At 43.8% G+C, this 11,230-nt stretch overlaps 1 protein-coding gene across 4 annotated transcripts in view; it reads right to left on the reverse strand.

Annotated features, from left to right (window-relative positions):
- The window catches only part of GRAMD2B (GRAM domain containing 2B), a 110,806-nt gene that overhangs the window by 19,242 nt on the left and 80,334 nt on the right, over positions 1-11,230 (reverse strand). For all 4 annotated transcript variants that reach the window (XM_025995004.2, XM_025995007.2, XM_025995006.2 and 1 more), the window contains exons 2-5: positions 8,343-8,462; positions 5,147-5,258; positions 2,715-2,781; positions 1,516-1,619 (exon numbers count right to left, since the gene is read on the reverse strand). In XM_025995004.2, the coding sequence (XP_025850789.1) occupies positions 1,516-1,619; positions 2,715-2,781; positions 5,147-5,258; positions 8,343-8,462 (403 nt within the window). The remainder of the gene's footprint in view (positions 1-1,515; positions 1,620-2,714; positions 2,782-5,146; positions 5,259-8,342; positions 8,463-11,230) is intronic.

Consider the following 11,230-nt stretch of genomic DNA (forward strand, 5'->3'; position numbering starts at 1 on the left):
TTCCTCCATCCATTAATAAAGGCTCATTCTTTGTTCACTAATATCTCCAACCCTGCTGCTTTGGTCAGAGGCATTGGCTCTGTCTAAATTCTTGAGAATTATCTTATCACACTGAATTGGAGATCCCTGCTACCCAATCCTTTCCCCACTCTGAACAAGTCCTTTTAATTGATATATCTAGAAATATGGTGGAATACTGCTTAATGTTGCTTTTCGTTGTACTGATTCAGGTAATACTGTTTATCAAAATATGTTTGTCTAGCCACAACTCTACCTAAATTACGGAACAACATTAAAATAACATGTCTGACCTACAGAACAGTGTGCTAGCCTGCTGACCCGACACCAACAACATCAAGAATTTCCATTGTCTTTGTTACACAGTCATTATCTAAGAGATTGCCAGGGGCTTTAGGGAGAATATTTAAATAAAACCTATCTACCACTCAAAACAAAAGCTTTTCAGCCAGTGACTTCATGAATATAGAAGCTGCTTATTCATAATCATGAGTCAGAAGGTCACGCAAACCTAAGAAGTTTCTCGGACTCCTTATTCTAGTGGCCTGAGTGAACTGTGGTGTGACATTTGCAGGTCAAAAGGTAAGAATGTCAGTGGGATGGAATTATCTTTTTCCTTCTTATGACACAGTCCTAAGGTCCTTTCTTTAGAAGGCAGCGGCTTGGGAAAACTGCCAATTCCTTCAGGCAGTCCTCTTTAATAGCACAGGTGTCTTGGGCCTGTGGTCCCTCGAATCTGTTTCATGAGAATGAAAAGTTGTCACCTGTTGTCCACCGGGAAATGTGGATGTGTGACTCAGGCCCTAAATTTTACAATTCCTGCTCATTTGGTGCTGGCGATGGTACAAAGTGAGTTCTAATAACCGACTTATTTGTTTCTATGTGTCTCTGAGGTAACTGATAGGAACACAGTGTCAACATCGACATTTATTAAGAAAATGGTCTTGGGCTTAATATATTTCTTTTTTTTTTTTCAAGGTTTTATTTATTTATTCATGATAGACAGAGAGAGAGAGAGGGGGGGGGGGGGCAGAGACACAGGCAGAGGGAGAAGCAGGCTCCATGCTGAGAGCCCGACGTGGGACTTGATCCTGGGTCTCCAGGATCGCGCCCTGGGCCAAAGGCAGGCGCCAAACCGCTGAGCCACCCAGGGATCCCCAATATATTTCTTTGAAACAAACTATGGCACACTCCCTGAATGGGCAGCTTTGAAAGTTCTCTGGTGACATCTGGGTAGATAGAAAGGATTTAGCATAGGGTTGTGGGAGAGATCTACATATATAAGGAAATAAACTGAGAGTGGTCTTTAGGGAAAAAGGGAAGTTAATGTCATTGAGAGGCATTTAGGACCTGTAATAATTAGAACTATGACAAAGGAAATAAAGATATAAAGGTATAATAACAGTGAATATTTATAAACATTGCTATGCTTAAAACTCTTGATATTCACAATATAGAATAAAGTGAATAGGTTTCTTTTAAAAAAATTATACTAACCTTAGTATCTTTTCCAAAGACCTTGGAATGAAAACAAATCCAGTTTTCTGATACAAAGAGCTTCCCCTGGTATAGTATCTCTTTCTGTAGAGCACAGGTAAAACCTGGGAAAATAAATACAGGTTTAAGAGCACTTAAAATTTCCATATAAGGGGCATCTGGGGGGTTTGATCAGTTAAGTGTCCACTTTCAGCTCAGGTCATGATCCTGGGGTCCTGGGATTGAGTCCTAAGTGGGGCTTTCTGTTCAGTGGGGAGTTTGCTTCTCCTTCTCCCTCTGCCCGTCCCCCTGCTCATGCTCTCTCTCTCTCAAATAAATTAAATATTTTTTAAAATTTCCATATGAAACAAAAATTATATAAGTGTGTTGGTTCCTCAGGACTGGCAGAGATAATATACTCAAAAGATCTTTTATGTCTTTATCAGTCATCTTTAGTGAGTAAAGCTACGGGGATGAGAGTTTGTTTTTTAATTCAAAGTCTTATATGCTTCAGTATAAAATGGCAAGTCTATCACTACAAATGGGAGTTCAAGAATGGAGTTTCAACATCTCTATTTAGGAAGGTGTGTCACTTTGTGCTAATGATGGCACTCTTGGGACCGTCACTAATGACTCCTTTCGAAATTGATAGTCTCAGTGTGGGAAGAGCATGTGATCCACATGTTTGGCCATCATGGCAGGAATCCAGCATTCTGCTTAATTAACATTTGTATACAGAGAGGCCAGAATGGAACGCTGGTCCTAATGAACCTAAGAGGAGCAGAGTAGGTCTTCGCTGGTATACTGGGCAGGGCATTTGGGTGTGATTGTCACACCCTGCATAGTGTAGGGATCGACACCTATCCATGCATGAGGATCTGTGCTTCTTTTCAGTCTTCTTCCAATGGCCTCTCTTCTAGTCTCATTATCTTAAATCTCAGGACAACCCATACACAGTCAATACAGAAGGTGAGGAATCATTCTGGAACCATCGTGGAGGGTTCCCTATCATTTGGAGGGATTCAGATTCCCATTCTACTCTCTTACCTTTCAAGGTGCTTGGTGAAAGCTGAATGAAGCTGGCATCCCTGCTACATCATGACTTTCAAAACCTGTTCCCCCTGGTGATGCAGTCCCCAGATGGGAGCCCACTTTCTACACCCAAACCAATTAGCCTTGAAAACCTTCTTTTCAAGTAAGTCAAGCAGGTTAGAACTTACTTTGCCTCAGTGGTTCTTCAGTTGGGACGTCAAGAAACAACTTGTGGAAGTGCATATTTGCCTTATACTACAACAAGAACACAACACAGGCGTCACAACTTGCATTTCTTGGTGAAACATCGCAAATTTTAACTTCAATTTAGATTACACAACAAGGGGTGCCTCGGTGGCTCAGTCGGTTAAGCACCCGACTCTTGATTTTAGCTCAGGTGATGATCTCAGGGTCCTGAGCTCGAGCCTCACATCGGGCTCCCTGCTCAGCGTGAAGTCTGCTTGTAGATTCTCTCTTTCCCTTTGCTCCTCCCCCTGCTCATGCTCTTTCTCTCAAATAAATAAATCTTTAAAATAAATAAATTACATAACAAATATCCCCTCCCTTGTTATAGTGTCTTTAGGAATTCCTTCTCTTTGATCTTATAGTCTTTGACACAACCATTCAAAGTAGGCAGGACACCAAGCTTTCATTTTCCAACAAGATTAGTGACTTGCTGGTTGGACAGACGGACAGACATCTGACCATGCTGCAGCTGGTGGTCATCGTTCTGCCCAGGTGGCTCAACAAGGATGTTCCAAATGAAAAATGACATGAAACTCCAAGGTATCTCACCAGGGAGGGCAGAAAATCCCAGGCCACTAAAGATACAAGGACTGTTAGAGGAGGGCAGTGGCTAAAAGATCAGATAAACCTGAGTTCAAGTCTTGGCTAAATCTCTCCTTTGGTGTATGATTTTGGCCAAGTGAGTTAGCCTCGCTGAGCCTCAGATTCCTCTTCTGTGCCAGCGGGCAAATACACTACCTGTCCCAGAGGGCTGCCGTAAGGCCTAAATGGGACAATCCATCTAAAAGACCCACCATCACCTGTTATTGTCACTCTCACTACTTCTGTTGCAAGGGTATTTCCTTAGCCAGTGTCAGGGGGAGAGGACTCTCTAGGGTGGGAGAAAGCATGTGTTTCCACAGCTGTGAAAACAACAACGTACAGCCAGCAATTTACATTTGGTAATGAGCCTTCACAAATATCATCCCCCAAATTACCTGGGGAACTCATGTCCCCATTCCATGGGTCTGGACGGGGTGCCTCAGGGAAACTGAGTCACTTAACTGGCGCCACAGAGCTAAGAGGTAGAACTGGTCCTCCTTTCACAGGACCTCTGCCTGACAGGATGCTTTTGATATTAAAAAAAAAAAAAAAAAAAAAACAGCTCTTATGAGCAGAACAGAGAGAGAGTACAAGCAGGCCCTTCATGTTTTATTATCCAAACTAGGAGTCATCTCAATGGCAGCACTGGTCTCAGTATTGCTTTAAGGAAGAGCTTTAGCAAGGTCATGCAGATGATAGATGGTCCCTGCAAGTCAGCTATTTTATAAACACCTCACGTAAAGTAGGTCATTTCACACTGCCTCCTAAAAGCACATTTTGCATCCAGAAAGTTACTTGGATTAAAGCTTGGTATTCCATGGGGGCTTTCCTGAGATTGATTGATTTTTTTAATGGCTACAGTGAACATCGGTTACATGACTTGATTTAAAAATAACATGGGCCAAAAAGAAAAAAAAAATCCAAAAGAACAAAAAACTTGAAACATGAAGTCATCAAAAATGTGAATGTAATAAAAGACAAAAAAAAAAAAAAAAAAAGGGTCGTGGGAATGACCTATATAAAAAGTGACAGATAAATGCAGTATGTGCTTCTGGATTGGATTAGAGAGAAAGGGAGCAAAACACATTTACAAAGGCTACTGAGACAATTATAGAGATCTGAAATGGATTGTATATTAGTAATATTTTTATATGTTTACTGTTTAGTTACATTTCTTTTGTATACCAGTAGGGGATTTTTTGTTGTTGTTCTAGTTCTTAGGAAACATGTATTCAAGTATTTAGGGGTGAAGTGTCCGTAACAACCTCAAACCATTGACCCCAGTAAGTATGCCACACTCTAAGACACAGAACTGGGCTTTGACACCCATCTGGGTGTGTTTTTGGGCAGAACTAAACTACTCCTGGATGAGAAGCATGACCCTGTTCACAGTTTCCCTCCTCTGGGTGCAGTTGGGTAGCCTTCTATTCATTGCAGGGGCCATATCAGACTCTTTAATGTTAATGCAAGGCTATCGCAGCTCTCCTGGTCTTGGCTGATTATTAGACCAGCACACGACTGTGTGGGTCCTTGCTCTTAGGGCGCTTGTCAAGGTTAGGGGTCACAGCATGGAACTCATCACTGGCCAAGATACATAGAAAGGTCAGTGGTGAAGTGCGATACTGATTAAGAATCAACAGAAAGAACTACATCCTTTTCTCCCAGATTCTCTACAATCTCTGCCTGCATGAGTCCTGACCAGCAGGAAGATGCACACTTGGGTTCTTTCCTTCCCTTGCCGTTAGTGCTCCCACCACCATCTGACATGACATGCACCGCCTTCCCAAGTTACCTGGCTGGAAGACGAATACTTTTTCCTGTCCATCTTAGATTCATTTTTGCTCTCTGTTTTACAGTCATTCTTATCGCTTCCTAAAGAGGCACCTTCAAAACTGGATTTTGACCTGAGGAAAGAGAATCCAGGGAGTCTTGTAAGATGAAATTGTTATGCTACTCATTAATTGTAATAAGTCTGGAGTATTACAAGAAATACTGAAAACAGGTATACAGGTATATAAGAAAACCTGACACTCGTTCTTCTTTTCTCGACATCAGTGATCACTCATAAGACTCTAGGAGCATTGACACAATATGGTGTGTAGGAGACTGGGACGGTTTCACCAGGCTGCAATCTCAAACTGCAAAAATATGAACTTGTTTGTAGAAGGGAGAAATATCAACTGAATTATGAAGGTCATTTCCATCTCTAAAGTATTTGAAGCAGTAAAAGAGGAATACTATAGGCAAATTATGAAACAAAACTATAGCCACAGTTCAATCAAAGAATATTTTTGTTTCAGAATTCTATTAATACTGAACATGTGTTGATAGAGTAGGGCATTGTATTAAAGGTTGTGAGGCACACACGACAGTCTTTGTCCTCAAGAAGCCTGTGAATTCATCAGACATCTTTTTTCAAAAGGCAGTACAAGATTTAGCACCAAATAGTACATATGATAGGCATAGGAGGTACAGAGACACTACACCCAACAGGAGGGAAGAGAAGAAGAGAGCAATAGCACAATGTGGGTTTAACACACTGGGCTTCAGAGCATGAGCAGGAATTGGGTATGAGGAAAAGAGACAGAAAAGAGAAGTGAAATTGGCATAAAAATGAGGAACATGTTTGAAAGTCAAGTCTTCCTTTATTTTAGTAAGGGCAGAGGTCAGAGCTCCAGCATTTGTGTCTCAGGGGATTCTAGTCCTGGCTCTCTGTTTGAGTAGATGCGTGAATGTGCACACGTCTTCATCCCTACAGGCAAACAGAATCATTTCAAAAGGGAATGCACGTATGAATTTTAGAGGTCTATATCTGAACAAGTTTTAGGATACAATTACGTAGCTTTTTTTTTTTTTTTTAAGATTTTATTTTTAAGTAATCTCTATACCCAACATGGGGTTCAAACTCACAACCTTGAGGTCAAGAGTCACACACTCTACTGACTGAGCCAGCCAGGTGCCCCTGGGTACAATTATGTAGCTTTTTTGATTATTGGGGAAAATTGCACATGAAATCCATGATTCCACAATAATGATTCCTTATGAAGAGGCACAGTTAAGACTACTATTTGGTCAAAGCAGATTTAAAGATCTTCAGTAATTCAGGTGGTATGAGGGTATGACAGAGAGACAGAAATAACTCAAGTTAGACTTTAGACTCTGGGTCTCAGCTGTGAAAAGATGGGCTATCCTATGTTCCGGGCCCCTGCCAGCCCCAGTAGTTTGAGTCAATGATGCTCTAGCCACAGGTGAAGATTTGCATTTAGCTGCTGACCACTGAACCTATTCACAGATATAAATTCCCTTTGAATTCTAGGGATTACTTTTTTCTTTGAAATTACGAGTAATTTGTACTCGAAAATAAAATTATTTTTACAAATGTCAAATTACCTACTATTTATACTAGCCACTAATCTGAATTAATCACCTCAACTGATTATATTAGTAAATGTTAAAGCAACTGCCAATGCAATGAGCTTTTGAAGGACTATAAGCCAATGCGACAAGTAGAGCAGCGGTACCATTGATGAATTCAAGAGGCGCCAGCAGAATGGACTTGCTTACAGAGTGCTGGAAGGGGTGCTTATTTACCTAGTATTGCTGTTTTCGTGTCTTCTGAACTGTGTTACTCTCTTTTCTTACAGGTGATCATGAGCAGGGCGGAAAGCCCAGAGCAAAATGAAAATGTGTGGCCTCTTATTCAAAAATTAGGAATTTCCAGACAGCGAGAGCAGAGCATTAAAGCAAGCGCTGGGCTCCTTGCAACTACACAGATGGCACGCCCACACCGTTTAACAAGCATGCTCTCATGATGACTGTACGATTCTCATCTGAAGTCTGGGGGAGGCGGAGTCAAACCCATTTTTTAAAGCACCCGCGGGAGCCAGTCAATAATGGTGAAAGATTCAAGAAACAACATGCTTTGCGCCTCTGCCCAGAGACTCATTTGGTGAGTGAGAAAAGATGCTTGGACAGGAGACAGCTATAAAAAGAAGGGTTAAAAGTGAGATGTGTCAAGAAAGCCATGCAGAACCGATGACAAGAGACCTGGAAGCAACAGAAAAGAAAAATCTGGGGGAGAGAGAAGACTTACGCTTGGTCTTGAATGAAGTAAGGATTTGGAGAGAAGGAATGGGCTGGGTAGCCAGGAAGGAAGGGGAAAGGCAGGAGTTACTTAATTACCCATTAGCAGGGGGCAGAAGACCCAGAAGGTACAGTTCTGACAATTTCAGTAACAGGGAAGAGGGTAGTCACTGCCGCCGATCGGTACAGACCCCTGGCCACACTTCCCTGTAACTGACTGCTGGTATAACCATTCTCTTTTCAGGGGTAAAAAAGCAACCTGAAGTTCCTACATCTTCCTTCCAATGAAAGAAAGTATGTAACTGGGGTCTCTGAGTGTGCCAGGGACCGTGGCTCAGCATCTCGAAACTACCTGTCCCCTCCCAGGCTCATGACCAAACTGATGCTGGCTCCGGGCACCAGTCCCCAGGAAGCAGGCAGCTCCCCTCCTCCACGAGACATACGCATCCCACCCAGGGATCCCAGGCAGGGTTCCCTTCTGCTTTTTCTTGGCTGCCAGGAAAGTGAGACAGCAGGTGTGCAGGCATAGAGGCGGGGCAGGTACTCCAGCCTGGGCGGGCCTCACCAGCACCCCGGCCAGCCTCTCCAGCTGCTTCATAAATCTATGCCAGACAGTGGGCTGTCCTGGCTTTATCAGGGAGCAAGATCAGCCCCTGAAGAAGGGGGCAGATGTTCTGCAGTAGGACTAGGGCAGGAAAGAAGGAAATGCTGCCAGGAAGAGATGAGAAAGGCAGGCAAGCATCGGTGCCTGGGTATCAAACACCCTACTTCTTTCTCAGGGGCTTATTTGCCTCTAGTAGATCCATACTCTTGACAGCCACCCAAAAACTAGAAACACGAGCTCCTCCCAGCAACCTGTCCTTCCCAAAGGCCCAAAAGAATAAAGTGTCAAGGCCAGGACTCACCGCAAGGAAAGGAGTCTCTTCTGGTCTGAGGACTCGGCCTCATTGGATGGGCTAGGGGACTGGGCTGTTGGCGACTTGCAGATCTTCTTTTTGTCCTCCACACCATTCTCAGCCTCGGAGCTGGAGAGGAGAGGAGAACGCTTGGCCTTAGTCATCCGGGGAAGGAGGTGGAAGGAAAAATGAGGAAAACCCCTTGCTTTCTGGAGAACGGAATGATGTTCAATCCCCATAGCAGGCTGAAGTCAACTTGGACAACTGTGCCCTTTCCAGATCTCCATTCTGCAGCCTCTTGGCTGGCCCCTCAAGGGCATGAGCTCCAGGTCATGCCTGCTGCAGCAGGCCGGCTGCAGCAGGCCGGCTTTGCGGGAATGCTCGGCTCTGCCCTGCTAGCTGCGCACTGGCGACAGATCACCTGGATGCTGGGAGGGCCCCTGCACACCTGCTCAGCACACACGCTCACACGTGGCCTTCTGCCAGGTGTGAGCCTTCCTGCCAGGAGCCCCCACCCCTTTGTTTGCATTTCTCTTGTGTCATTTACCACCCACTGTTGGAGTTATATAGGTCCCACTTTGAGTTGTTGATATTTTAACCAAGCACTTCTCTAAGCAGTTTAAAGTTTCTAATCTGCTTCTCACAGCCACCCAGGCTGGGTAGGAATTATTACCCTCCTCTTAACAAGTCTGGAATCTGAGGCTCTCAGATATCATTCATCTTGCCCAGGTTCACAGAACCAGCATCTGAGTTGGGATTCAAGCTCACGTCTGTCCCTCTAGGAGGCTTCTGGGTACCCACCTGTCCTCACGTGCTCTCTTTCCTCTGCCTTCCACCCACCCCTACCCCCAACCACTTGTCTCTCCATCTCTTACCAGCTCTCCAGTGTGAGAGCTCCAGGGTGGGGTGAGGATCTTACTGATTTTTATACTGACCACAGGGTCTAGGTATGTGCTGGGATATAATCATGATGAATAGGCTTTTAGAAAATGAGGGCTGACTTTGGGGAAAGAAGGACTAGAGGGGAAAGCAAGTCAGGAGCGTTTGCACACTGGACCAGTGAGGGATGGAGGTAACCAGTGTGGTGGACACAGGTGCCAAGTTCCCTCAATCTTAGGGACTGGGGACACTGATTCCAGTATGGGAAAGAGGAGAGAAAGGAACACAGAAGGAGAACCCATGGTGTTTACATGGGTTAGACCTTCTGTATCAGGCTGCAAAGCACAGAATTCACAAGACATATTTCTGAGCATGTGAAAACTCCATGGCGGTGGAACATAAAGGAAAACATATGAAGATAGCATTGCTATGACAGTTTGGCTAATTTTAATCCTAATTTACCACCCACTGGATGTCTTTACCTGCAAATGACCTCACAGGCAGGAAATATCATTGGTTAGGTGAAGCTTTGTGGTTTCTTGCTTACCACTTCTCACAGTATAGGAAAATTTTAGCCCAAACCAGTAATACTGCAGTAGTGTCAAAATCAAGACCAAATAATCTGACAAAGTATCCAATTAACAGACCCTATAGACAGTGGATGTTCTTACACTGCAGTCAGCATTTCTTTTTTCCCTAAGTGTGTAAATATTCCCCAACCTCCCACTTCTTCAATTCTCAAAGTGCTCAGAAGCACTTACATACATGAAAAGAGCTCAGTCTGTAATTGAACTGCATTATGTGACAAAAGGCACATGGAAGGCTTTGAAATATTAATAGGAAAACACTGCTTTGGTTTGAAATAGAAAATTTTATTTAATTTTGGCATCGAGTGGAATTTATGGACGTGGATAATTTTAGAATAGTTAAGGGGCTTTAGAGCATCTCTCTGCCTATCTGTGCTCCCCAAGACACATACATTATTCCTGTTCTTCAAAAGCATGAGACTTGATCCACTTGAGAGGCCCTCTCTAAGTAAGGAGAGTGTGTGTGGACCCTCAAAAATCCACTCAGCATTTATTTATGTATTTACTGAATTTTATGCAGGAATTGGAGCCACTGCTATCCTGTACATCACCTCTGTGTCCTGAGAAAGAGCTCTCCCACCAAGATACACTCATATAAAGGTGCCCCTCTGGAGGTAGCCCTACTGCTGCATGGCCTTGCCGAGCTACGGTACCCCCAGCTCTGGGCAAATGTCTGAAGTACCCAACTACCAGAAAATATTCCTTAAAAACAGGGAACTTCTGTGTTCTTCCACAGCACTCAGCTCAGCATGTGGCTCATAGAGGCCATTTATATGTGTTGATGGATGGGGGATTCATCTGGCAGTGTCTCAACAGGAAGTGAAATTCATGTATGGGCCGATTCAATTTTAGTTTTGTTGACTTAACAATGCTATGGGGGCGCCTGGGTGGCTCAGTCGGTTAAGCATCTGCCTTCATCTCAGGTCATGATCTCAGGGTCCTGGGATTGAGCCCTATGTCGGGCTCCCTGCTCAGCGGGGAGTCTGCTTCTCCCTCTCCCTCTGCACCTCCCCCTGCTTCTGCGTGTACATACATACATACATAAATAAATAAATAAATAAATAAAATCTTTTTTAAAAAGATGCTTTGGAAAATTAAGCAAGTCAATTCCTAACAGAGGAGAGAGAACTCCCACAAGCACCCCTCATCCCTGAGGTCTTGTGGCAGCAGGATGAACTATGTAGAATCCAAACAGACTGGCAGTGTGGGAGGACGATGGAAGGGTTCCTCAAGGCCCCTCAGAAACTGTAGTGTTACTGTCAGTAAAGCTGAACTCACTGACAAGGGGAGATGAAATAACAGGTCTTGTTTAAATCATGAAAATAAAGAAAGCACAGTATTTTCCTTTTTTTTTTTTTCTTTAAAAAAGAAGAAAATAGGGTGGCCCCAGTGGCCCAGCGGTTTAGCGCCGCCTTCAGCCCAGGGCCTGAT

This window comes from Vulpes vulpes, chromosome 12 (assembly GCF_048418805.1).
Source record: "Vulpes vulpes isolate BD-2025 chromosome 12, VulVul3, whole genome shotgun sequence".
Taxonomy (NCBI): domain Eukaryota; kingdom Metazoa; phylum Chordata; class Mammalia; order Carnivora; family Canidae; genus Vulpes; species Vulpes vulpes.